The 24,019-nt window shown below is 46.6% G+C and overlaps 1 protein-coding gene across 9 annotated transcripts in view; it reads right to left on the reverse strand.

Annotated features, from left to right (window-relative positions):
• CTNND1 (catenin delta 1) overlaps positions 1–24,019 on the reverse strand; it is a 48,223-nt gene that overhangs the window by 21,463 nt on the left and 2,741 nt on the right. For 4 of the 9 annotated variants that reach the window (XM_090032097.1, XM_090032099.1, XM_090032098.1 and 1 more), the window contains exons 2-3: positions 3,125–3,240; positions 1,271–1,571 (exon numbers count right to left, since the gene is read on the reverse strand). The exons of 1 other annotated variant lie outside the window; for it this stretch is intronic. In XM_090032097.1, coding sequence (XP_089888223.1) covers positions 1,271–1,465 — 195 coding nt within the window. In that variant the 5' untranslated portion in view covers positions 1,466–1,571; positions 3,125–3,240. Of the gene's footprint in view, positions 1–1,270; positions 1,572–3,124; positions 3,241–12,492; positions 12,558–14,259; positions 14,528–24,019 lie in introns of those variants that run through there. 4 more of the 9 variants (XM_090032096.1, XM_090032094.1, XM_090032093.1 and 1 more) reach the window with 4 other exon arrangements.

A 24,019-nucleotide genomic window follows, 5' to 3' on the forward strand; every position in this document is an offset into this window, starting at 1 on the left:
ACTAGTATCCACAGCCAGAGCTAAACCCCACCCTGCACACAGCATGCCTCCTGCCATTGTAATCTGGCCACTGAGGGGGCACAAAGGGTCTTGAGTTTAGGATAGCCAAAGAGCAGAGTGAGAAACAGAACCAGAGTCACTTTAGCAGAAAGTTCATTTAAAACCATGTAAATATAGAACTAGTTCTCCTCTGCTTCCTTTGGCATTTGCCCTGTCCTGGCCACCTATCCAGCAGTTCAAATGCTAACCCAGGACTTCAGGAGCCTGCCTAGTTATAGGGCATTGTAGGAGAGCAGGGAATTAAACCCATGTCTCTGGAACTCTGGGTCTCAGTTCTTTATCTACAAAATTAAAAGGTGCAGCCCCGTCTCTTACAGGCATGAAGAGAACATATACAAATCAAAGTGCCAAGGTGCTCACATATCACCAGGATGTGACCAAAGTGCCTCAGACTATGCCAAGTCTGGTCAGATTGGGCTCTAGCTAAGCTTCTGTGCAGGGCTTGCTACTCACAGCTATCTATGTTCCTATGCGTGGCTTTGAACTCTTCCTACCATAACACAGCATACACAAAGTAATTCAGGTGCCACTGCCAGGTTACAATGCCAGAACACCAAGGGCATGAACAGAGGTAGCATTTAAAGCACTTAAAATGCCTCTCCAATACTCAAAACGTCAAGTGGACAGCTGTAAGTACCCTACAAAGCACTCCAGAAGTGGCAGAAGTGCTCCAAAAATAATCCTAAAAAACCTGATCGTATTTATGAGCATTTCAGAATGAAGCTATTCTAGGTACATGTGCACAGGGGAGGGCTCAGTCCTCAGAGCTCCCCAACTGCCCTCCCTCCTTCTCCCCCATACAAACATTTCTGCCCGGGACTGCATTTCTACCCAATCTGCTTTAAGAGTCTCTAGTACCACAGAGATCAACCAGTACCTTCCTATCTAATTGATCATTCTCTTACCACACACCAGTCCTCTTATGACCAGATGCCCTATGGGGCCTTTTACACAAAAAAAAAAAAAAATCCTCCAGATCTACAGTGCAAATGACAAGTTACTACAGGTACTTGTATCAGTTAGCTGGGGAAACAGCTGCTCTGTAAAGCAAGCTGGGAGAGTGAGGAGTGGGAGAGTGAGGAGCGCCACTTCACTACAGGCCAACTCTCCTGGGAGCCCAGAGACGCTCCAGCATCCATTACTGTCCACAATGAGGCAGAGAAAAGGGCTCTGGAGTCCTGCATGCCCACCTCTCTTGAGGGGGTTTTACCTGATGCCGACGGGTGAGGGTACCGTTGGCCATCGTCTGGCTGGCATCATGTGGGGAGACCCGGACGCGCTCCAGCTGTGCTGAGACATGACGCCGTTCCTCCTCCAGCGCCCGGGTCAGCTTCTCAAACTGTGCCTCCTGTTCCTTGACAGAGGCCAGGATGCTGGCAGTCGACTCCACTTCTGAGTCGTCCATGATGAGGACCCCGCACAGGGGGTGGGCGTAGGGCACAGGGTATGTGTGTGAGGGAAACTGGTGTCAATCAGAGGGGAAGAAAAAACAAGAGGGGAAGTACCCCTCACTTCACCACACACAGTTGGGGCCAAGGGGAAAGAAGGAAGGAAGGAGAGAAGATATCAGTGGTCAGGAGACAGATCCCAAAAGATCAGATTATTTTAGCACTGAAAGAATAAGCGTCAATTCTGCCCCAACCTAGCACTCAACCCCAGAGACAAGAGCCACTGGCCTGATACAGCTGGCCTGCATGGCAGAGGCATCCTCCCCGCTTCAAGGGGGCTCCCCCTGATCCAAGCTTCAAAACAGGCCTGCCCCCAGGGATGAGATCTTAGATGGAACTGACTGATCCGTCTTCCGCACCTTGAAGAAGCAACAATCCCAAGAGAGGCAATCCCACCTAATATGCCCAAGACCTCCTGTACAATCTTAGAGTCCCTTTAGCTTCCCCTACAGGGATCACCTGAAGGATAAGGGCATTCTCTCAAGCTCTTTCAGGCTGCAGAAACTCTTGACAAGAGAGTCAGCAAGGCAAGTACAATTGTCACTACAGAGAAAGCCCATTCCACCAGACAACCGACTGGCTTACAGAAGCCAGATAGTAATAGCTGCATCTTTATGGGCTTACAGTTGTCGGAGAGCTAGTGTCCCCACCATGAAGAGCCATTCATTTTCCCCATTCCCTGCCCTGGCTACCTGCCTACAAAAGGTGTGGCCCTGGATCTTCAGGAAGCATGGCAGACAAAAGATCATTTTTGCTTGAGGAGAATATCTGGTATCACCACAGCAACTCTCACTTACTGACGTTTCTATTTTCCACCCTAGTGGAGAAGTACATCAGGACGCTAGAGGAACAAATGCTCCGAGCAAGAGCATAGCGTAATTCCAAGCAGTAAAAAACAATCCTGAACCTGAAAGCAGTACATGGAAGTTTCCTCTTCAGGCTTCTTTTTCTGAAAGGGAACCTCCAGAGACAACACTGCTTAAAAGCTAACTCCCAGAGTACAAATGGGAAAGGCCACAAATACAACTCCCCTCCTCTGTCTCTTAACAACCCTGGGGAAGTGGAAGTCAAATAGAGCAGTGACAAGATCCTTCATCAGCCAGAGCTGCTCAAGGAACTAGGGTGGGAAGTATTTTGATAGGCACCCAATCAGACCAGCTCCTGCACCATTCTATGTACTCTATGATACAGCCAGTCAATTCCCTGGGCACTCTGATCAGGATAACATCATCCATTCCCATTGTATTCAGTCCTAGATGCAATCATTCCCCAACAGGAAGAACTAATGAAGCAGGGGCCCCCATAAGGGAAATGCAGTCTGTTACACTGCCCCTGGGATTCACTTTCAGTTCCTCCTTGGGCACCCATCCCAACTCCATAAAGTTTATGACTGGAATCTGAACCTGCTGAACCCACAATGCTCCTTTGGACCTGTACAACTGGTCTTTCATCTCACGTCCCAAAAAGCAGAATATCCTCTTGCCTCACCTGCTGTGCTTGCAGAGAATTACAAATAGTTAAAACAGGAAAGAAAAATTAAAAAGGAAAAAAAAAATCACAAACATTAAAATGTAAAAAAAAAAAAAAAAAAAAAAAAAAAAAATTTCCATACACACCTGTTAAAGAAGAGTTGATCTGATTGACTAAGGCACAGTGCAGCCACGTCTAGATGCAAAGAATCATGGGAGAAGCAGCCCGGCCACCACCAGTGAAGCAGCAGGAAGGAAGAGTGCTGTAGAGATAGTGGGAAGGGAAAGGGGGTAAAGAAAAAAAATAGTGACTAAAACAAAGGAAAAGAGGGGTGGGACAGGCAATATGGGATGGGTCAGGATTTGACACTGCTGGGGAATTATGGGAGACAACTCTGAGCCATTCAGTGGCTTTTCAGCATTGGTTTCCACCAATCTCCCATATCATCTCAAAAGGATATGGACGATCTTGGTAGAAAAGAATGACTCCAAGTAGAAGTTCACTCACACTAGTTTTGCATATACACTGAAATCAACACCTCTCCTGCAAAAAAAAACAAAAAACAAAAAACAAAAACAAAAACACACCTCTCTCAAACTAGCCCCTGTCCCTACTCCCCAGTCCTAGAGCTTGCCAGCCTCCATTACAGCGGTCCATAAAGCCCCTCATAGAGCCATTCAGATGCATTCCTGCTAGCTCAACTGGCCAAGTCAGCCCTTTACAGGCTGCCTCAGACTGAACAGGAAGGAACACAAACCCTCACTCTCCCGAGAAACCTGCACCAGAGCGAAGAGGCAGGCTCCCTCCTCCACCCACCTCAGACGCACCGAGTCCCAGCAAGCCTGCTAAAGACATTTTAGAAACTGATAGAGTCAGAGGAGGCATGCAAGGACTAGCCTAGCCTCTCTGCCAGGTGCCTCTCTCCTGTTCCCACGCTCTGCAGCAAGGCACCAGCCCCTGAGAGCAGGCTGCACCCAAGCCCTATGCCCCTGCATGCATCTTCCTTATAAAATACTCATTGAACAGACAGCAGGACAGAAACAGTTCTCGCACTTGCTCCCATAAGCTATACCCTACCTCACCATCTCTCCCCTCTCCCAGATCCTGTCCCCAGTATTCTGGTTCCATCTCAACTCTGCCAAGGCCCCTCAATCTCAGCGCACAAGCAGCCATTAAAGTCTAGGGTAGAGGCCTCCCAGACAATTTGTGACCTTAAAAAAAAATTGAGATCAGGCTCCTCCACCTATTAAGATGGCTGACACTCCAGCTAGGTCCTATTCTTTCAACCCTCCAAGGCCCCCCTTAAAACATAAGCAAGTAACCATTTTGGCTTCAATTCCTATCAGCCAAAGACTAAGCCCAGATGAGATTTTAAAATTTGCTTTAGACAGATTGTTTGAATTTTCTTTTAACATCTGGTGGCTTCTGCCCTGTTGTCTTCCTTTATCCACTGAAATCCAGTTCTATTGTTGTGCTCAATGTACACAAAAGCAGAGAGACCACCACATACATGAGCATGTGGGTGTGTACAAACATTCAAAATCCTCTTCAGGAACACACAAACTGGTTTGATTTGTTCTAACTGGATTGAAACATGGCTAGTTGGTGCTTGGCTTCCTGGGCTTTCATCAGGGTCAACAACAGTACCAGATTTCAAAATGGCATCTAGGGATACCGTAGGGAACAGAACCAGCACTGCAGTCAGACAGATCTCTGATCTCATCTGATGAACTATATTTCCAGCCCTCCCAATGAAGAAAACCTTTGAGGACCAGACTCAAGGAAGCACCCCTGATCAACTGCCAAAGACTAAGCCCAGATGAGATTTTAAAATTTGCTTTAGACAGATTGTTTGAATTTTCTTTTAACATCTGGTGGCTTCTGCCCTGTCGTCTTCCTTTATCCACTGAAATCCAGTTCTATTGTTGTGCTCAATGTACACAAAAGCAGAGAGACCACCACATACATGAGCATGTGGGTGTGTACAAACATTCAAAATCCTCTTCAGGAACACACAAACTGGTTTGATTTGTTCTAACTGGATTGAAACATGGCTAGTTGGTGCTTGGCTTCCTGGGCTTTCATCAGGGTCAACAACAGTACCAGATTTCAAAATGGCATCTAGGGATACCGTAGGGAACAGAACCAGCACTGCAGTCAGACAGATCTCTGATCTCATCTGATGAACTATATTTCCAGCCCTCCCAATGAAGAAAACCTTTGAGGACCAGACTCAAGGAAGCACCCCTGATCAACTGCACTAGGAGTCTGACCCAATTTCAGAAAAGTCAATAGTCAGTTAACAGTAAAGCCCAACTGCATGGAAGCCCCTCCAAGAACCCAAGCCCTCTTAGCAAAGCGTTATGTGTTGCTGCCCCTTACTCCCTTGTGGCTCTACTAAAGTGGTGTTCACCCTCTTACTGAGCATTCTTCCCACTGCTAAGACAGACCTATCTGCTAAATAACCATACCAGATTTGGGACAAGACACCCAACTATCCAAAGAGGAAAGATTGAGGCTGACAGGGACCTCATAAATAGACTTGGGTGGATGGCTCCATCTACTGCCACTTAAGGCTCTTCAGCACAAGACTATGGCTAGTGCCCCTGGCCCAGGGCTCCAGCGTTTATGGAAGCTAGGAGTCTGCCAACAACCCAACATTTAGGAATATACAGCTATTAGAGTCTAAGGGTTAGCCATACTTGGCAGGAGAAAAGAGGGCAGCAACAAGATGACCGCAAAACAACCACCATCAGAGAATCATTTAGCAGCCAAGGACAGCCCTGAGAAGTTAATTAATGGAATACATGGACCTGGCCCTTTCTCCATGGATTAGAGATGGGGTGGGAAAAATCCAGCCAGCCAAGGGATTCGATCCGGTCCACAGCAGGTCCCTCAGCCCCATCCAGCACAGGTGCAGAAGACACTGGCACATGTAACCAGTCCCACCACCCCCAGGCACACAGTGGAGCAGAGGCAGCACAGCAGCAGGACTCAGATTCCCAGCAACCCCCCAAGCAGCAGCAGCTTATTCTGCCCAGTTTCCACTGCCACCAGACCCAGCCTCACTGCCTGGCCACAGTCTGCCCTGCACCCACTGCCTGGGGTGCTGGATGGAGTGGGTGGGCTGGCTCTCCATAGACACTGGCTCAGGACCCCCAGACAGGGAACACTCAGCCAGGTGGATAAACACCCCACAGTCCCAGCCCCCCTTCACCTGTCCCACTCCCAGATGCCACTTCCTGCCTGCCCCTGGCCCCATCCCAACTGCCCGGCTGAGCACAACCTGCCACAGGGTCCCGGGACAGTCTTCATGGAGACCCTGCCTGCTTCATCTGGCACCCCTGGTAGTGGGTGCAGGGCCAAATGTTGGGGAGGGGGTGAAAGAGGTATCACCACTGCCCTGCTCCCTCCTTCCCCAGGCACCAGAACAGCTCAATTTAATTGCCAACTCCTGGATCAGAGCAACTGCTCTGTAAGACTGGGGGTCTCAAAAGCAAAGGACTGGTTTAAAAGTGATCACCAGAACATCTTGTTATTTTTTTATTCTGCTTTTCAGGGTTAGATTGTAGAGCAAAGTTCTGCCCCAATGATAGACCTCTCCTTCACTCTTCAGAAAGGGAGGCACTTCTCTTCACAAAACATCCATCAGGTAAAAGACCTCTAGATCAAGTATTAAATGAGTTGCTACTCCCCATCTGTGCAGAGCACACAATAGCTTCCCATGTTCCCAGTCAATGACCAGTAAGGAGATGCCACAGGGAACGGACAGATAAGGAAGGATGGTCCTATGGTTAAGAACTCAGTTTGGGCACTGGATGGTCAGGAGTCTAGTCCTTGCTCCACCCAATGCATCTTTGGCAAAAGTCAATTAAGTTTTGAGGCTCAGTCCCCTATACTGATCTGAAAGTGCTGCCCTACCTCATCAGGGGCTGGTGGCATTCAAATACAGAGGTGGTGCTTACTAAGACATACATTTCTCCCAGCTGTCAGTTACAAACGATGGGCTAAGCATCTTCTCACTGTCACAAAAGTACACTTGGAACTACATTCCCAGAGGGCACAAGTCACAAGGTTCATTTAGCATGTTCTTTCATTATGAACTTGAAGAAATTAGCAGTGGCTAAGAGTTCATAGACATTAGGGCCCTCATAAGATCATTGGTTCCAGCCCCCTGCCCAAGGGGCAGAAAGTCATTTAGGGTCAACGGATCCCAGAAAGATAAGCGTCCAAATGTTTCTTGAAAGTTCAAAGGTACAAGAGACTATGGAAGCAATGAGACAACTTTTCTGGTCTCTGAGAGGGGGGAAAAAAAACAGACTATCCAGAAGAACCTCCTTGTAGCAAGGACTCAGAAGGGATTCTGCATGCCACCACTTCCTCTCTAGTGAGACCTCTCTATATTCTTGTATTATATACCATATTATATTGGGCATCTCAAAATAGCTGTCAGTACAGGTATTAGTCTGCTAAAATCAGCAGAAAGTACAAGTTCTTCCCCATCAATGGTTCAATTTTCTATTCTATACCCCAGCTCATCAGCATCAGACCCTAGGTATCCTCACTTGGACTAGTGCTTTAGATAGCTCACCGCTTTAAAAATTGAAAGACTGCCTTAGAATTCCTCCATTCTGGCATGAGGAAAGCTATAAAGCTACACTTCAGAGCAATGAAAATAATGCACCGAGTCTGGTTTCGCTTCATCACTGATGACAAGACTGAACCAGATACTCGCTCCATTGGGTTAAGGCCTAACAAATAACTCTGAGTAATGGATCCCCAAGTTGGCACAAGGACTCTAATGAAAAAGTTCCAAGTTGTGCAAGTGCAAGCTGAACAGGCCAAGTATTAGTATTATTAACCCCATTATTGCCAATAATATCAGAGCTGGACAAGGTCATACAGTAGATGAAGAGCCAAGCTGGGAAAAGAACCCAGGTCTCCAATCCCAATCTGGGGCCTCACACCACTGCATGCTGCCACATCTGTTCACTTACCTTGTACAGCCTCCAGATGTCCAAGCGTTAATTAAGCCTGCCACTATTTCATAGTATTATAGGTTAGAAAGGAAGTCTTAATCCCAAACACCACTCACTGCATGGATTAGTGGTATTTCAATCTCTTAAAAGCAGCTGAAATTCAATCAGCTGCTCTGAACATTTGCTTATATGCCAACTTGAAACAGATGCTACCTGGAACAAGACAAAGCTAAAAAAACCATCCTCCACAGTCAATCCCAAAACACTGTCCTATACTCACCTGCATATGCACTCCCACCCATCCTTAGTAACCCAAATTCACAAAAGGAGGTAGCACAATATACCCGTATACCTCCATTGGCTCCTCCTCCACTTCAAACTCCAGTTTAAGGCATTGGTGCTACTTTTCAGAGCCAATAAAGCCACAGATAGACTGCAGTTTGGTCAATGTGTGTTCCTCTTGAATGCTGTTCATCACAAAGGGTAAGACATCTCATATAAAAGCTTAGACAAAGTACTCTGCATCAAGGGAATTTGGTGACAGATCCAGATTTTGGAATTTCCAGGTCAGATCAAGCAAATCTAGAATGTGACCCATCCTTAAGATATTCTGCAAAAAACTTTCCTCATTAGAATGAGACTCAGTGGCACACCCCTTACTTAAAAAACCCAACAAACCAAAAATATTTTGACCTGAATCAAGGTCTGCCAAAACAAGAACTGAAAAAGAAAACCAAGAAGTCCTTTACCAAGCAATTTCTATCCCAAAGAGGGAAGAGTGCCTGGATTTCTCTCACTTCCCCATTACTGATTATACAAGATGTGCAAAGGGCCCCAAAGACTGGCCAGTAAGCAAATACTAAAACCTACAATAAGTGTTCTCCCACTCATCCCCTCTCTCCAGCAGAAATCAGCTGGATAACTATATTTATAAAAGGGATCTACTAAGTTTTTTGAGCTTAAGGCTAGAAGGAACCATTAGATTTAGTCTGACCCATCACAGGCAGTCAAAATTGCAACTAGTTACCCTTGTATTCAGCCCAAAAATGCTTGCCTGGCTAAACCACAACATCCAGAAAGGCATGCAGCCTTAATGTCTTCAAGAGATAGAAAAGTCTACCACAGCCCTTGCTAGTCTGTCCCAACAGTCAGTTTCCCTCACCGTGAAGTTGAGTGCACCTTTCACATCTGAATGCATCCGGTTTCAGCTTCCGCCCATTGTTCTTTCTGTGCCTTTCCCTGCTTAAGAGAAAACTTTAATGCCCTGTATTTTTTCTAGTAAAGGCCCTTCTACATACTAATCAAATCATTTCCAGACTGTCTGTTTAGCTTATCATGAAGAGTCTCTGTACAAGATATTTTCCCCGGATTCAACTTGCAGATACAAGTCAAGAGCTCTAGGAGTAAGCACCTTTCCAGTTCAATTCCTACCAGGAAGCTCAAACCAGAAAGCACTTGAGGATCCAGTACTAAACCTCCCCACTCTGAAGTTCAGGCTCCAGCACATATTGCTGGAAGGAAGTAATTGCAGAACTGGAGGCCCTCCACCAGGAAGGTTTCACTGGCAGCCATGAGGAGTTTAGCCCCAGGGCTTGACAGACTATAGAAGCCTGTCCATTTTTCCTCATCCTGTTGGATAATTCACAAAAATCTGGATTCCAGCAGTATGCAAAAGACTAGAAACTCCAAACAGGCTCTCATTACATTCTGAAGCCAGGGTACTGCCAATCCACTATGTACATCCTTGACAATTCAAGTCAACTAAAGACAGGTCTGCAGTTTGAGAGAGAACTTACAGGTGAAGGTAGTATTTTCATCCTTCCTGCCCCAAATGTAGACATCACTAAAACAAGGTTTGATACAGAAGGCAACTCACTAGCTGGAGTTCACCCGAAGATCAAGATGTAGGCTCTACACTCCACGCTGTACAGTACTTGGGGAAGTATAGGAGTGGCTTCAGTCACTTATGTCAACATCATACAGCAAGAGGGAAACTCGCCTGTTTCCTTGCTCACTGGCATCAATTCAATCTTCTCCAGGTCAAAAGCCCTGCCACATCTCCATTTGGTAGGTCCTGGGAGAGCATAAAAGCAGACTTGACTCAAGAACATTTACACTGGGATCAAGAGATTGGTCACCCATTAGGGCCAAGAGAAAAGCCCTGGAAACATCTCCTTAAGTAAGCAACCTCCTTACTGCCCCTCCCCTTCCCCCATTAAGAAAACCTACTTCAAGGAAGTATAAGCAAATCTTCCCCAGTTTGCCCATCATCAACCTTCAATACTGTAGATGAGACATTAGCTTAGCCACACTTTGGCAATGGACATCAAGTCAACACATCTGTACATTTATACCACAAGATGCAAGGCCAGGTAAGTGAGGTAAAGAACACTTGAGATTTACGACTAGACCAAGCTACTTCAAGAGCTCCTTCCAAATGCAAATATCAATTTCTAAGCACAGGGGAAAGTTATCACCAAGATGTTCTGTGACAGGTGGAACAAGGTCACCCATCTCGAGGATAGCAGAATCTCTCTTGCTTTCAAGATGCAAGACAACAGACCCCAGCAATACTGGACCCCAGACCTCCCCTTTAATAGCAAAGGCATTGTGTTACCAAGGCTCAATTGTATGACATGGCACAATTTTGTAAGTGTAAGTGTATGAGGGTGTTTCAGAAACACCCACACTATATGTCTGCAACAAACTGGGGAAACCATACAGCAGCAGGGAATACTGATGGTAGCATTGTCAAAAATGCACCCATCATTTACAGCAGGGGTCAGGAAAACCTGGCATACATGCCGACCATGGCACGCAAGGCCATTTTGCTCAGCACACCACCACCAGCCCGGGCTCCAAGCAGCTGCTGCCAGCCAGAGCCCAGGCTGCTCCCAGCAGGCAGCTGGGAGGATGCAAGCAGACTGGGCCCTGTGGGCTGGCTGCAAACAGCTGCTCTGGGCTCTGGCATGTCGGCACTCTGGCACCTTCCAAAGTAGACATTGTGGTTTTTCAGCGCTCCAGAAAAAAAACCCGTTGCCTACCCCTAGTTTACAACTATGCAGAGAAGTGAAGTGATGCAGTCCAGTAAATGATCACTGAATATAAAATAGCTTTATTCTGAAGTTGCCATTAGTCTCCAAAATTGAAACTACAGTAGTCAAAGTAGATCATGCATGTAGTGGCACATTGCCTCTGATTATTCCACAATGGTTTACATCCTTAGTAATTCATGGTGGGGCTTTCTGTTCATTAGCATGAACAAGCATTTTTTTTAAAACAGATCCTTGCACTTCTAGACACTTCCAGAAGATCTTCAGCAGCTTTACATCCAGCATGAATCATACCCCAGAAGTATTAACACTTGAATACAAGTCTGAAGCCAGTATAGCAAGGCAAGGTCAGAGTTTGTGAGGAAGCCAAAAAAAAGAATCTAGGAGTCCTGATACCACCATCCCCAACTGCCACCCCCGCAATTAATTCATCTCTAAAGTAATGCTAATTGGAAGGGGAACTCCTTTGACTGTGGAAACAAACCAGACAAAAGAACAGTCTGCTGAACTTTTACTGAAAAAAATCTGGAGACTCAGTTCCACTAGAACTAGTAAGAAGGGTAGGTCTCCAACAAAAACTGAAATTTTTGTAAGAGAAAGCAACTCTCGTTCCCTTTCCTACCCCACAAGCTTCTGGTGCGTTACAGATGGGCAAATTAAGCCAGAAACTTTTCTATGTGTAAAAAGAGCTTTAAGTCAGAGATGACTTGCGAGCCCAAGAGGACAAACACACACCTGATAGGACACAGCTTGCTGAACTGTTACTGGGGAAGGCAGGGGAAAATGAAAGCAGCTCTAAAGCATTATGTAAGAAAAAGCAGCATTTTGCTGACACAGGCCCACCTACCGTGACCACATTAGAACAGAACTATAGCTCTTTGGTAGCCTAAGCCAATGGTGCCAACCCTTCTGGCCCTGCGAGCTGCATAAGTAGCAAAGGGACAGTCCAGGAGCCAGATCTCATGGGAAGGATCAGTCCAGAGGCCATATCTAGTGTGGGGTCAACACAATGGGTTGGTCTGCGAGTGTGACCCTGCAAGCCAGGTTAGTTCAAGGGTGCCACAGGACACGTGAGCACAATCCGGTATACAGGGCCACATCAGACAACCCACAAGGTCAAAAATTTTGGGTCGAGAAGTGGTGGCAATGTTATTTGCTTCCAGAGCTGCATCAATTCATGTTGCCACTGCTCCCCTGCTGCCAAGTTTCCAGGCCTATGTGGAACACGCCCCCCCCCACCCCCCCAACAGGCTGGATGACGTGGCCCTACAGGCCAGAGGTTGAGCACTACTGGACATATAGCAAAAAGGTTCTTCATCTACTGACAACTAAACTGTCTACAACAGATGGCACCACCACCCCATCTGGAATTGGCAGCAGATGTGCTCAAGGGATGGGGAAAAAGATCTGTAGCTGTCAGCTTTTAGATTTTAAGTGAACTTTAGTATTTCTGAAGCATGTCCTTTGGCTTGTTTCATTTACCTGCTCCTCAGCCTCCAAATACACCTTCTCAGAAAGAAAGATCCTTCTTCATGGGGCAGCAGAAACTACATCAAAGCACAAGAATAGGTTTAATGCAGCATGGAATTTAAATGTCTTATCACCCACTTCTATCCATGCTGGCACCTTGGACACAGTGTACTTACGTAAACCTCTGCAGAGTCAAGCCTTCCTGGAAGGTAACAGACTTCAGCAAGAAGGCTGTAACTAAATGCAAGGTGTGGTCTCAAGCTGACTGGAGCACTGGCCTCAGGCAGAAAGAGTGCACTTCTCCCTAGCGTGTCACACATACAGGACTGGTCTAACTAGTCACTGATCTCACATTGGTCTGCTCATCGCCTGCTCCCCACACACGCCAGTCTCAGCTCCAAGATACCTAAATTAGGAAAGAACCCCACAAGAGCAGTTACCTGTGTCCCTGCTTACACCCACACGCAATGCTTCACCTAGCCTTATAAGGGAAAAGCTCAGTGGCCAAGGGAAGATAAGGAAGGAGAGATAAGAAGGGCAGGGCACTTACTACCCAGACTACAGACCAGAGAAAGAAGGAAACAGATGCAACTCCCATTCCCAAGCAAGAATGCAATTGTAGACAGAGCAATCATTACAAAGATTGGTGTCTACCCGATTGGGAAATAACAGCAATGAAAACAGCATGGCTATAAAGAGGAAGGACAGATGGGTGGAGAAGCACACCGAGAAGGCATGAGTTGTACTGTCAGAAGAGATTTGCCATCTCAGGTCAGAGGTCTTAACTACTCCAGTGCCCTGCTGAACTACCAGTTGGACCCTTGATTACTGGGCATGTGGCAAATTCATGTTTCCTATTCACCCTTTAAAATCCTACATATCTACCTACATGCCTTGTGCTGGGGGAAGGGGAAGGAAATCAGAAAACCATGCTGAGAACCATTATGATAGGAGTGCTAACCTGCCCAGACTAGTGTATACTTCCTCACCTGACAAAAGGAAGCAGAGATCAAGCAGGACTGGCAGAAATGAAAGAAATAGTGTGGAGTGGGGAGCAGAACAGAGGGAAGGAATTGCTCCACTGGTATGTCAGCAATCTGGCTCCAGGGCAGCTGTCTGCTCGGACAGTCAAAGACACGTGCACATGTGTTTGCTAGCTGCCTGCCTTGGCAAAATCCTGTGGACTAAAACATACAATCTGCAAAGATGCCTCCCCTACCATTCACAGTGGAGGGCCCACTCAGAAGGGGGAAAAGAGCAGTGGCAGGAAGAGCACGTTCCATTTCCGTCTAGACAGAGGTGAACTTCCCCAGTGCAAACCAGTCCCGGCTCTTCGCAAAGCACATACAATTCCTCCTACTGCCCCATCTTTAGACAAAAATATAGCAGGCTCCAGTAGGGCAGACTCACAGGTACTGGTCACATTCACTGCTATTTTCTTCACTTTGCAACTCCACAACTCTATTATAATCTGTGGGGAGGAGATGAACAAAAGACCCTCAAGGTCTCTCCTCCTGCCACCCGCATTTTCAGAATGGAAACCAGCAGCTCGACAGAAACTCCATCTCAGAGAGCCCAGCCAAACCACTGCATTCTACTGACTCCAACCTTTGCTCCCACCAATTACCATCAGATCCACTGTCTGCGTCTGCTGCTTTATCTCCTCCCTCAAGTCAGCAAAATCCCCATTGCTCAACTTCTTTTCTGAAACGCCTCAGTACAATACCCTTCCAAGAGGGCCATTCAGCAACAGAAGCCATACACTAGATTCAGACTCACCTGTCCTGCCCAACTTAAAAACAGTCATGATTAGGGCACCAGCGCCTCCAGGCATACGCCCCAGGCTCCCTTCTGCATGCAGCAGGATCCATGGAGCAGGCTGCGGATGCCAGTGCCAACATTCACACTCCCAGCCCCCGAGCGCAGGAGTTTCACATGTTGGAAACTCTTTATCCGCACAAAGGCCGCTCTCTCCTCTCTGTGGGAATTTGCAGCTGAGCTGCTCTCGGGGGACAAAGGGATTTCACAGGCACACATACAGACAGCTCCCTTCTCCCCCCTCCCCCCAGCTTTCCCACTTCCTGTCACAGTAGCACCAGACCTCAGGCTCAAACAAACAAACAAAGTGCTGGATTCTGGGAACCCGGCCAGAGCATTCCACAGCCGCCCAGCCGCCAATCCCCGACCAGAGCTCCCACTTCACCCCGTGCAGCTCCTTCTGCAAGGGTAAACAACCCCCTCCTGGCTGCCCTGCTTCCCCACCCCCACACGCACACCGCCCCACTCCCAGTGGGTCAGCCCGAAACAAGGTTCAAGAAGTTTCACAACAGGCTCATCAGGTGAAGAGCCAGGGATTTGGGGGAAGTGGGGGCAGGAAGGAGTTAGATCTAGAGCTCATCACAAACAGTGCTGCCAGCGAGACTACAAAGGCTCCTTAGAGCAGCAAACTGCCTGTAATCCCACACTCGGATTCCTCCTCCCACCTTTGGGCACAAGTCCCTGTTGGAGCCCAGTCCTCCTGCAACATGGAGGCAGCTGTGGAGGCGCTTCCCCAACACTCCTGGTTAAAAACAAAACAAAAAATAAACAAACACATACTTGCCTCCCTACAGGTTGTATTCCTTGCCCTCATTCTTCCCTTCCCCCCCCCAAACACTCCTGTTTGAACTTCCCAATCCAGCCTCTCCCTACCGTTTAAAACAAACAGAGGCCCTGCATGACATGAGATAAGGCCTGTCCTATCTGATGAAAGGGATCAAAGTCCCTTGTAGCCAAAGCCTAAGTATGCAGTCACCGGGAATCAGACTCCCTGCCAACACAGCAGTGGGAGAGGTAGTTAACTGTGTTAGTCAAGAATCAGGCACAAGGCAGGTTAAATAGGCAGCTTGTAGACAGTACTCTATACATCTTATTTTGTTGCATACAATGTGGTACATGCAAAAAGATTTAAAACACACACACACAAATATACATGTTGAACAACAACACTGTACCATCCAGACGTGCCTTTTCATACCCAAGGGAATGCAACAGAAAGATGGAAGGACTGTAGCACAACCACACATCCAACAGAAGTATTTAGAGTAGATGCTCCATAAAGACCTCATATCCATCCCCCATGACCAGCATCTCCAGTGCAATAAAGAGCACCAACCTGTACCCATGGTTATGTAGAGAGGATGCCGTTATGAGGACTTGAGGAACTGCAACAAGAACAAAGCAGTACCCCTAGAGGCATCCCTATGGCACCAGAACCCATACTTCTACCAGTCAGCTACAGACCAGTGTTGGAACTGGAGGACAACATGGAAACTCCAAGTACAGTATAGCCAGAGGAAGAGTTCTGGCAAGCAGATATTAAAAAGTCACTCAGATTTTGTCTCTCCCACCCCACCTAACTCCCAACAACTGGCCCCTGTCCCAATTATTCATTTTAAAGTTTCCCTTTGAAAGCATGCCACACAGGTGGAACATATACACCTGTAGTACAGAATAGGCAAGCCTATTTTGCAGCAACTTAGCTTGCCAACTTAGAGCATGAATTCAGGACAACATAAGGACATGACGGCTGCCAAGAAGGATCAATGTGTAGCCCACTACAGATGAACCAGGACAGTAACTGCAGTGCCCACTGCAGTTAAAGGTGCTCTGATAGAGCTGCAAGAATAGAGCTTCCTCAGCGCACAACTTCCTCCAGGGTGGGGCTCAGACATACCCCTCCTCCCCCCAGCTGTATGAACTACTTAAGGAAAACAATGCATGAAGGAACCCAGAATATAGTTTCTGCCACCATCCCACAGACGACAGGATGAGGAAAAATAAGTAATCCCTTCCTATTAGGCCCTGTAGTTACTTCTTCTACCATCCAAGCATGCTCTTGAGTTAGGAGTATGCCCTCCACTGCCAAGCTGCTATCCTCTAAAACACTGTCAAATTAGTTACCATCCCTTCCTCTCACCCTAGACATGCATCTCCTCCTCCAAGCCCACACCTTGTCAGTCAGGTCATGCACCTCCTGTGTCATCACTCTAAGCAAACAGGCAGGAGGTTAGAGGCTGAAGTCATGTTTGGCATGGAAGTCAGTAGGTAGGGAGTTGTTGGGATCAGGCCAACAGCCTTTTGGAAAAGGGAGGACAGTCATTGTGACGATGTTGCAACTGCCCTCCTGCACTCATTACACTGGTGCATTTATGCCACCGGCAAGAATGCTCTGCAAGTTGTCCAAATCTCCTCGATCAGAGATGAGAGTAGAGTGACTTGTAGCTACCCTGTGCAACTTGAGCTAAGGGAGGAGACACAGTAAACCCAGATTAGTTCAGCATGATCTCATCAAAATGCCCCTGTTCTAATTGTATGTGTGCCTATGCTAAGAGACAGATTTAGAAAACCTGATGAGGGGAATAATGAATGGGTAAGAAAAGCAAGTCAGAGGAGCTTTACACAAGAGCCAGGGACTGAAATCACCACTAAGCAGAAGATTCACTTCACCATTTGAATAGATTACTGTCTTCTCTAATGGAATGCAGGCAGCAAGACTGCAATTCTTTACCCCATGGACATGTGACTGGATAGCAGTATCCAGGAGGACCCCCAAGTCTCCAATACCCACATGTGCAAAGCAGGAAAGAGAAACAGATGAGGTTTGGCAAATGCATCAGCTGGCAAAGGGCTATAGACAGAGCTCACATTTGCAATACCACTGGATATCTGCCAGGACAGAGGATCAGAAAGCATCGGGTGCTACAGGCCAGAATGAAGATGCACCAGCAGAGTGGTAGCAGGAAAGGAGAGCCAGTTTTGTGCTATGCATGTAACGTTACTGAAAAGATAGCATCATTGTGGATACTACCAAAGGAGAATATAGTACAAGTGGAGTAGGGAGTGCCCCATTCTACTACCCACACTGAGCAGCCTGGCACTGTTCACTCACAGAACAGAGCTGAAAGACTTGTCAATACAGGCTATTGTTCCAACATCTTTTCCCAGCACCATAACTCAATACACCACTCCCTGCTGGAGCAGCTTTCCAGACCCTCTCTGCAGGCAGAAGGTAAGGAAACCAGAACTTCCTGGTCAGACAGGAAGTGACATCGTGCCTTCCCTTTCCTGCAAGGTTCTAAACACAACGTCCTGCCAAGAGCCGCTTCCCGCCTCCCCCCAAGCAGGAAGATGACACTCCCTGGAATACAGGACTTAATCTTCTTCCCTCACAACCCATTTTCCCCAGCACTTTATACCTTCGCTTATGTTAGAAAGGGGATGCTAGGAGAGTGGGAAGGAAATAGTTGCATTACATTAAAAAGGTGGCAACACAACACCAGGCATCTGCACCCGGGGAAGGAGGACTGAGCATGGTTTCATGTCACCTACAACATCACCCTCCCACTTTTAACATTTCTGATTTTCCACCCCCAAGTAGGCAACCAAACCTCACTACCTCAACCAGTTGGTTAATGTCCTGGCTCCAAAAAGCATGCTTAAGAGCCACTCACCTCTGTGGCAACATACCTCTTCCTCAAGTAAATGCATCTTGTGAGTTGGCCTGTTTGACACCATGCTACTAGATGTGAATTTAATGACATGGTATCCAACTAGAAAATTATCTAACTGGGGAACATGCCTAGTTTAACGCTAGATTCGAACGTAAGCCTCTAGCTTAAAGAATATCTTGTAGCCTCAAATTTTGCTTCTGTGTTAAATTAGCACCAGTGGCCACATCTAGACAAATGCGGCTGTGCAGTACATGGCATCACAGCCCCGTCTGCGGTACCACAGTGCACATTCAAGTGTTTCCGGGGGAGTGAGGGGGGCAGAAGGGGGTTGACCCCAAGGTAAAAAAAAAAAAACAAAAAAAACAAAAAAAAAAACACCCATGAAGAAAAACAAAAGGCAGGGCAGTGTACATGGAGGCAGGGCACACCGCCCAAAAACTGGAGCCTGGCTGGCCAAAGCCACACTCCAGCTGCTGGCAGGCTCCCAGCTGCAGAAGCAACGTGGCTGCAGCTTCCCCAGCTCCCAAGTAGGGCTGCTGGGGCCAGCAAAGTTGCTGGCCCCAGCCTCCCCTACCCCATCTGGGGTAACCTGCCACACACCAGAGTACTCATGGCATGGGTGTTCCCCAGGGGACAGCTAGCACCTCGTGCTGCTGCTAGTTGTCCCCAGAGAACCAAACATCTGTGATCTGGACACTGCTAATAGGTGCAACCACTTTAGAACCTACCTCTCCCTGAACTCACTAGCACCCCTTGGCCTGAACTTTAAGGCAATACAGAAAATGCCAGCAATGTGTCACTGTGGTCCCTCACATTAGCTCATTACATAAGACAAGTCTGGGGGAGAGACCATCATGAAACTCCCCACCCACCTCCTATGCAGTCACACTCCTCATGGCCAGATCTATGAATTCACAAGAAAGGCCAGCTCCCCCCACCCCCCCAGACTGGCTGTGGGGAAATAACTTTCCAGCCCAGCTAGTTTCGGGTGACAGAGGCCAGGTGAGGCTTGAGGGGGTGGGGGAGAGTTCCTGTTTGTCACTCACTGGAGGTAATCTCTCAGAGAAGACATCAAACCACCAGCTCCTGGTAATTAAAGGGACAAGAGGAAGCAGCACAAAAAGGAAGGTTTGTCCATGGTATTCCTCTCCTGCTGGAAGTAGAAATGGGCTTGGGTATCTTCAGGGACCAATTCCCTCTCCCCCAGCAGAATTTCACTTTAGCACAAGGAAAAGAAATTACTGTCACTCACTCCCCCACCCCTAGAGGAAGGAGAACCTGTCTGAAGTCACATGGCCAGGCTGTGGTAACAACTTTGCAAGCAACAACATGCACACTAGAGGAATGCACTATTCTACAGGCCATGGGCATGCCAAAAACATGCAGACAGAGCAGTAAACCACCCTTCTACTGAAGGAAAAGTAGTCTTTGTAGTTATGCATGTATAGGACTGGTCTGTTGCCGATGCAAGCCCCACAAAAAAACCCACAAAACTGGCCATGCAGGACTGTTCTGGCCAAGAAATGCTTACCTCTTCCTCCACTGCCATCTTTGCTCCTTTTGTTTAAACTAGAGAGCACTTCTGCAGGGAGGAAGCGATGGGACAGCAATTTGATAGGTATTCAAGACAGAAAGCAGCATGAAGTAGGGTAGAAAATAGGCCAGGCTCCGTAGCTGAAGATACATCCCTACTCCTAGCTAGGGTGGAAAGAATTCAGCCTAGGCGTTCATGTACTCTTTCTATAGCCTCTTGCCAAGCAGATCCTGCTGTAGTTGCAAAACCTCATAAACAGAACCAATCTGTGAGAATGGGAGGAAGTGTGTTCAAACCACGTCCTCCTCCTACCTGCCAAACTCTGGGAACAACATGGTGGGGAATGGCATATGCAAACCTCACCAACCATGCTGCTTAGCTTCCCAGTTCTTTGTTTTTTTACTATATAAAAGGCAGGGTTTATTACAGTGGTTGTTGACTCGCTACACATGTAGGCCCGAGTAAAGAGGCACCATAACCACCACCTATATGGCTACAGCTAGTGGGCTGGCACCAATATTCTCATTTACAATCCAGCACATTGGGTAAACCAAAGTGCAATGCCACAGAGAGTATTTCACCTGTCCTGGAACAATAAGTGTAGATATTTTAAAAGAGCACCCAAGAAAGTCTTCCTACAGCTTTGCCATTTTACTTCTTGGAGCCACTCTTTGCTCTCCAGGTACTACCAAATTTCTCCACTTCCTAAAGAGGTTGGTCTTCTTTTTGAAGGAAGAAAACATCTCAAGACTGTAGAAAGTTATCAGTTACAGCCCTTGTTACCTGGACAGCGTTTCTTTTTTTACACTGAGAGACATTTAGAAACCTAGTCCTACACAAGTCACTGTGAAGTCACTACAGAAAGCTTGTTCTAGCTCACTTATTTCATTATTAAGGTACCAATGTAAGTAGATTCACTTATGCTATAAAGACAGTCATAGGGAGCAGGCAAGGGAAGCACCTCCTCCTCACAGACACAAGCTTACTTTTTTTGGTAGCACTGGCATGATGATGCATTATATGAGAGGCACAGATTTTTGTGGCCGATACCTTTTAGTGGACCAACTGCATGCTTGGGACAGACAGTCAAGCTTTCAAATCCACAGCATTCTACATGACCGGATGACAAATACTGTGAATTCAAAAGCTTGTCTCAGTCTGTCCCAACAATGCAGCTGGTCCACTAAAAAGATAAGTTACCCACAAAAATCCTTGCCTCTTGCATAAATAGTGTGTAACATATGAGTAAGCCTGGCAGCCAGGTATTTCATCCCTGGGAATACTACTGCAAGTGTCAGGGTATAGACACCGGTCTGCATTTCTTGTGAACCAGCACTGGTGATGGCAGAAGGGCAGACAGCACCCCACTAGGAGTTCAGCTGCCTCTCCTTCAATCCTGGAATGATACATGGCAGCATCTGCCGCTTAGTCACAATTCTCTTCCCCCACAACCACCTTCTCAATCTTGTCCTTTTACATTTTGTGGTCCATAATCAAACCACACACCAAGAAGCAACACCACTAAAGGGGAAACCCAGTTCTGTTTCCACTTCCTTTAAAGGGAATGGAAATGGTCTGAGATGGTCAGTCATGTGGTATCAGCTACCCGTCTAATCTGTTGTTCCCTTGCTGATAAACTTCTTGTCAGTCCTTTTAGTTAAATCACAACTCTTCAAGCCAAGCCTCCCAGCACTCAAAATCACTATAGATAAATCAAAATCTCACTAACCTAACCACACCCTCCTCCTTTATGCAAGCATACAGCAGCAGTTCCCAGATTGCTGAAAGCAGGTATCAGTAGCAACAGCTGAACTGCTATTCTGTTTTGCAGGCCTCCAACTTGCTAACAACAGTATTTACAAGCCGCTCATTATTGGTGCCTCTTCTGATCTTCCATGCCAAGGGCAAAACTGACCCAAAATAAGACCATCCCCATTACATCCAAAGCAGATGCTGAAGTACAGTGGCCAAAGCTTTTACTGGAAATCTGTAACTCTCCTGGAGGTCTAGTGGACTTTGTGGGCCATAAATTAAGCCTCTCTCAACAACATTATGGTGTAACACTGGTCCCTGAGCCATAATACAATAATATAGCTCCCTCCCAGTAAAGCCCTGTTAAATACACACATTTCATCAGAAAGTTCTAAAGTTAACTAATTCAACTAACAAGTTTGGATTCTGTCATCCCATTGGCCAACACCTGTATGTTTACAAACCCAAACCAGTTTGCCAATTCTACCTACTGCCACCAACAGGAGATGCAAATAAACTATAAGCCAGCATCTCATTTTCTACCAGTGTGCAGACTCACTGAAGCCACTGCGCTTCACTTGTATATGAACTTGCTGATGGAGAAACTGGAAGCAAGTCTGAAAGTCATGTTTTCTTATCCCAACCAGAGGTTGAAACTAGATTCATCAATATCTGTTAAATAGCGAGGGCTTCAGTATTAAAGAAAACATTAGGTATTGAAGGCACCTCTAGGTCCTGTTTCCAAGTACAGTAACACTCCACTCTTCCGGGGATCCTCACTTTACACAAAGCAATGAGTTGAAGAGTGGTATCTCCATTTTAGTGATGAAGAACCACAGGCACAGAGGTTTAACTGCACAGAACTAGACAGAGAACTCTTCTCCCAACTCCAAGCCCTGTGCTCTGGCAAACCTAGTGTTGTAATAGACACTGTACCACTATCATCTGGGTCTAGCAACAGAACCAGAAGGGCTGAAACTAAAAGAAATCACCATGTAGGAAACCCACACAAGTCCAGCAAACTGTCCAGCACACACCATTAAGCTAGTAGCTTTCATCTTCCCAAACATCCCAGAAAGGCTCTTAAAAATTTCAGTAAATGCTGCCTGAAAAGAAAGGACAGCACCTTATATGCACAAAATCCCAGCCAAACTAAAGTCAAGTGTAATAGGACAGGCTAAAGGGGTGAACAAGCATGAGGGTATTTCAAAATAAAACCACTGTCAGTATAATGATCATTCACTGGACCACATCACTTCTCTACATAATTTTAAACTAGGGGTACATTCAACAATGCTCTCAGTGTTCCCCACTGCTGCATAGTTTCCCGACAAATAGTTTTATCGTGAAATTTTCCTCATACAAGGATGTTTCAGAAAGTAACGGCAAAGCAAGGAGGACTATGCATAAAGCCAGACTGTCCTGTTATACCAGGACAGCTCTTGCCTCCTCCATCTCTTTTTTGCCTTGCTCTGCTTTTGCCATTCCAGCCCTGTACTCCTGAGCAGGAAGTGCCAATAACATCAAATCTTTTGAGCAAATAACATCAACAGCTGCATACCAAAGCTTGAGCACTCAGGAGCTGGCAGAGGGGTAAAAGGAGAATGGCAAGATCCAGACTTATATTATCAAATCTGAACTGGACCCAAAGGAGGTATTTGGAAACTAGAATAGCCCTCAACTCACCTGCCTCATGATAAATGAAGCAGTGAAAAAATAAAGATTCAGAAGGGCAAAATAAGTCCCAGATCTCCACCACTATGCCATAGTGAGTTTGTGCTGATCATTGGGTTTCCAGCTCTTTATTAGTATGTTTGGGATAACTATGTATCTAAAGACTATTCCCCACCTTTCCATTCCTGGCAGGGAAAAGTTCACTAAGATCTGTACAAATGCTTTGAGATCACATGAAACATGTTAGGAAAAGTCCAAGTATTAAAACCATAAGGAGTCCTGCTTCAAGTGATAGCACAGGAAAGAATTCCAAGAATTCCCAGTTGAGCTTGGGGAAGTGCTGATATCATCTCCATATTAACCGTATACTATGGACAAAGCAGCACAGACTGAATAAGTGGATAAGACTCTAACCCTTGGTTAAAGCACATTCGAAATTTAGACCTGCTCAGATTGAACACTGGCATGACAGAAGATAGCCACAAGATATCTCTGGGCAGCAAAGATGGCCCAACAACTGGAACACAAACGCAGGGTTTGGGTCCCTCCTTTATTACCGACTGCTTGGACCCTGCCCAAGTCACTTCATCTCTTTGCCTCAGCTTCCCCCCTGTAAAATGGGGATGATGGCATCCTATTAAATCTCAGTGGCATTGGGCTAACTGTATTAAAAACTGCTTTAGAGCACCATGGCCTCCCAGAAAGCTGCCAGACTTCAAGCTAACGAAGTTAACTACGTCTCTCATAACAATAATGGCTACAGAAGTCCCTAAAATGGTCTGCTTTGGAGAACAGACTTGTAGAAAAAGTCACAGCCCCAATTCTGTAACAAAGAACATTAGAGGATGACACCAATCCCTCAGGACAAGACGCACAGAAGGGGGAGGAGGGACAGATATTACCAGATGAAGGTGTTGCCAGTAAGAACCAAAGAAAAATGGCCTGACGAACCCAGGGCCCCTGGCTGTGCAGTTATTCTTTTATTGAGGGAATTTCAGCGTCACTTTAGTCAGGGTATCAGGAAGATTTTTCTCAGATCAGAACTGTCCCATTAGCAAGGATGAGCTCCACCCAATAGTTTTGACCC

Source organism: Crocodylus siamensis, chromosome 2 (genome assembly GCF_052110815.1).
Source record: "Crocodylus siamensis isolate JL-2025a chromosome 2, ASM5211081v1, whole genome shotgun sequence".
Lineage (NCBI taxonomy): Eukaryota > Metazoa > Chordata > Crocodylia > Crocodylidae > Crocodylus > Crocodylus siamensis.